The sequence below is a fragment of the Poecilia formosa genome, unplaced genomic scaffold (assembly GCF_000485575.1).
Source record: "Poecilia formosa unplaced genomic scaffold, Poecilia_formosa-5.1.2 Scaffold91, whole genome shotgun sequence".
Taxonomy (NCBI): domain Eukaryota; kingdom Metazoa; phylum Chordata; class Actinopteri; order Cyprinodontiformes; family Poeciliidae; genus Poecilia; species Poecilia formosa.
The window spans coordinates 983385-987937 of NW_006800030.1; the positions used below are offsets into that span (position 1 = coordinate 983385).

Consider the following 4553-nt stretch of genomic DNA (forward strand, 5'->3'; position numbering starts at 1 on the left):
AAATTAATAATAATAATGATAATAATAATAATACATTTAAAAAGAAAAGAAAATTATGTTCCTATTCTTACTATGTATTATTAGAGTAATACAATTACAACAATAACTCCGGTATAGTGCCATCGTCCAGTTTTGTGTTATTTTGAATTAATTTTAGCTATGTGGTCTTGTGACCTAAATTATTTCCTTCTTGTTGCCTGGTGGCTTTAGTTATATCCTTCACACACACACATACACACCCACACACATATTGGATGAGATTAATTCCCAGACAGCAGTCCAAAGGAAAGCACCTGCTTCCGTAGCAGAAAAAAAAAACAAAAAAAACCAAAAAAAAAAAAAACACACACACACATTCTTTTACTTACTGATAAAACTCTGGAGACTCCCCAGGGAAGAAGGAGTAGAGCTGCTCACAGACTCTAAGGGGATTCTTCTTATCCCTAAAAGGGAAGCGAGGAAGACCATCTTGTCTGTCGTTTACTCCATGAGAATAATTCTAGATGTAGCTGAAACAAGAGCTTTCAGTTAGCTTGTTCTTGTTGGCTCTAGCTGAGCTTTAAAAGCTCTTCTTTTACAAAAACTGTGTGTCAGAAAAATGGCTTTACCTGGAACTCCATTTTCACCTATTGTGTGTTGTGTGATAGCTGTGCGTGCAGATCGCATGCGTGGGGGGAGGAACAAGTTTGGCCCCATGTACAAGAGAGACAGGGCCTTGAAGCAGCAGAAAAAGGCTTTGATACGATCCAACGGGTTCAAGCTGGAGACCTCGGCCCCCCCACCAGCCTCCCCTCTGCAGACTGACTACAGCTTTACTGGCCCCTTACATGCTCTGCCCACCATCTCTAAAAGTCTTCTGCCGTCCACCCCGAGCTCGATCACCTCTACAGACTACGAGGCCAACCTCTATGGACCTACATCACTGGGCATGGCCATGCAGTCCCATGTGCCCCTGACTCCCCAGTACCAGTACACGGCATTCCCCAACAGGGCAATTAAAGCTGAGTGCCCAGACTACACCAGCTCCCCTGAGTCCATCACAGGATACCCCTACCCAGAGGTCTACCCTTCAGCCTCTCCACAGCCACCCAGCCTGCCACCCCTGGTGCTGGAGCTGCTCCGCTGCGACCCAGACGAGTTGGTGGTGCAGAACAAGATTGTGGCTCACCTGCAGCAGGAGCAGAGCGGCAGGGGCCGGATTGACAAGCCCAGCACCTTCAGCCTGATGTGCCGCATGGCGGATCAGACCCTCTTCTCCATCGTGGAATGGGCTCGGAGTTGCATCTTCTTCAAGGAGTTGAGGGTGAGTCTTCAGCATTTCACAAACATACTTGCACTCAGTTAAAACAGAGAAGACTGTATAAGGTTGATCTTTACAAATACACAAAGATGTCACAATACAGATTTGACTGGTTTTCAAAAAAGTCTTTGGTCCAGTTTGACATTTTCATTTTTTTTCTGTTGACTTCTTCAAGTTTGTGTTTGTTGGCAAGAAGTGGTGGTGGTTATCGCAGTGGTACTGTGTCTTACATTGGAAAATACTTTATAATTTAGTGTGCTATTATGCAGTTTGATTATTTTTGTGTTTTGTACATTTTATTTAATTTAGGATTTTCAAATCCATAGTTTTTCCCTAATGGACCATTCACTATAAATCACATCCAACACAGCTTTTGAAAAAGCCTCCCGACAACAGCTAATATGAACAAACATTTGGCAATGCATAATTAAAAAGGACACATCAATTCTTATTTCTACTCAGGAGACGACACGTCAAATTTTTGTAAAATTTCAATTAACTTTTTCAATATTACAATTTAATTCCATTAAAACTGAGAACATCATGGTCACATTAGATTGGCTTTTCTAAAAAGAAATGAAATTGAGTGAGAGTTGGTAGTGATGTGAAGGGTTTTGTGGTGAGGAAGATGTGCTCTAACTTTATAAAATTACATTTTGATAATTGGTAAAAAAAAAAAAAAAAAAAGAAATTACAAAATTAGTGAACACAAAAAAACATAATTAGTATTTAGTGCCAATCATAGGGATGCAGAAAAATAACAACACTGTCCACTATAACCCTGATCACTGAAACTTTTGCTCCATGTTCAGACTAGTCAGCATTACGTTTGCCATTTCAGTCCTTAAAGGCAAATTGCACCAACTATGAGGAGCAAATAGCTTGTGTTGTAGGAGAATGTTGGAATATTTTCATCCTTGTGAGGATGGTGAGCGAAGTAGCATCCACAGTTTATCACAGCTCATACATCCCTTAAAGCAGCTGAATTTCTTTTCCAGATCTGTCGTTTCTACATTTATGACTGTCTAATTGAAATATGCCACCTATCAGTTTACCTTGCGTGAGTCATGATGTGGTCTTTCCAGTGTAGACAACCAGCAGTTATTGCTCTGGTCAGATGTCCTCAGCTAAATAAATGGTCGAACTACCGGTAGGCCTTGATGCGACTTGGTGAAGCTCTGTGCTATCTCAGCAACAAGTGGTCTCATTTCAGGGACATTCAGAGAATATTTGCTGTATGATTTGATTGAATCTATATGCTCTTCTGAATATACAGTAAATTAGATTTTTGTTTCAGTTGTAAAGTGCATTGTTGATGAGATTGTTGTGAATTGAAACTATATAAATTAACAAAATTTAAAGGAATGTTCTGCTTTTCTGCTACTTCAAAGTTATGTTGCGTTTTCCTTTCAATGCAGGATACTTGCTTGAAACAAATTATTGTGTACTCCTAGATGCATTGAACTAAATGTTGAAGAGCTGGTTGATTATATTTTAGAAACAGAAAAGTAAAGTTTAGGTCAAAGAGGAATATTTAGGAAGAAAAATGATTACTTTATGAAACTCCCTCCATGATTGTGGATTGTCTTCATTAATTTGAGTTTTATTTCTTAGACAGTAATCAAAAGAGGAAAACCCAAGGCTGTTTTCTTCCTTACACCCCATCCACTAACCCTGCTTTACCAAATGTTTCTGTGGTTAAGGGGGGGAGGTGGCTTCCCAGCTCATCAAAAATTCAGTATTTTCAAGGGGCACACCAAGAAATGAAGGGATAGAAGTAGGGCCTGCAGAGACATTGAATGTAAATATTTTGTTGTATTCAATGTCATAATAATCACTCTTTATTTTTTTATTTATTTTTTGGTATGAGTCACAATAATCATTAATGAACACAAGAAATGCAAAGATTACATATTACTTGATTTAAAGTAATTTGCAACCACAATAGCCATTATAATGTAATGTTATAATAATGCATACTAATGTGCTTTATTTACCATAAATGTATTTTTGGTAAGTAAGACCATTATTATTATTATTATTATTATTATTATTATTATTATTATGATGATGATGATTATTATTATTATTATTATTATTATTATTATTATTATTATTATTATTATTATATTTTGCACTTCATCTAAAAAATAAGAGTATTCAATTCAGAAGAAGCTGCTTTAGCATTGATCTGATCAGGTCTTTTTATGCCTCTTAATGACGTTTGTCCTGCGTCTGTCAACTCTTCTGTATTATTACAGACAAATTGCCGCAATTATGCAGCTGTGAGTGTAGCAATGCCGTTCTTTTTATCCATATTTACTACTGACACCGTTAGCAAAGAAATGCACTGTAAAACATTCACTGAAATTCTAAATATCACTATCTGGCAGGAGAAGCCCTTCACAAGCATTAGTGCCAAAATTAGAGATCTCGGTCAGGAGTGAATTTTGTGCTGTCCTTGGACAAATAAACACAAAAGTCACAAATTCCTGCTAAATCTGAATTAGCTGATTGTCTTTAAATTAATAGTTCATCTTTAATGTTGATGGCTGTGTGAAGAGTGTGTAAGCAAGATATTATCTTACACAACAGCCACCACTAATCAATTTAATAGATTTGATTATATATCTGACAGATTAGGCAAAACCACCAGAGCAGGGACAAGAAAGGATAATTATCCTCATTTAGAATAGACACAAATCTAACATAGGGCTGCAGTTAACCATTATTTTAGCAATCAAGTATTATATTGATTATTCTGACGATTAGTCAATAAATTAGATAAAAAAACAAATTGGCACATTCTGTGAATATTTCATTTAACCACTTAAACTCATTTTTATAAAATAGAACTTTATAGGACAATGAAAAAACAACAACAACAACAACAACAACTGTTTCATTTTTTTTTAAATTAGGAAAATAAACTTTATAGTGCATGAAATGCAATAACAGTATTCCTGTAGTGAACTCTTGATTATTTGTGGTAAAGAATGCAGCTATTAAAATCCTTCTAGCATCAACATTTAAAAAGCTGAACCTGTTTTGCTCGACTTAGCATCAATACAGTGTAGACCTGATCTGGTGATTTTAAAATTTTTTTTTATTAATAATTGGATTGGAAAAGGTGCTTAATTTAATGTGCAGAATTTGAACAATTGTCTGCTAATACTATACTACTACTTAATGAGTTCAGATAAAATGTATCAACAGATAAAGAAGGATTTTTTTATAGTAAATGCAATATATA

The 4553-nt window shown here is 36.1% G+C and overlaps 1 protein-coding gene across 2 annotated transcripts in view; it reads left to right on the forward strand.

Annotated features, from left to right (window-relative positions):
• Positions 1 to 4553, forward strand: part of LOC103141925 (nuclear receptor subfamily 5 group A member 2) — a 21071-nt gene that overhangs the window by 2654 nt on the left and 13864 nt on the right. For both annotated transcript variants that reach the window (XM_007557750.2, XM_016674198.1), the window contains exon 4: positions 648 to 1303. In XM_007557750.2, the coding sequence (XP_007557812.1) occupies positions 648 to 1303 (656 nt within the window). The remainder of the gene's footprint in view (positions 1 to 647; positions 1304 to 4553) is intronic.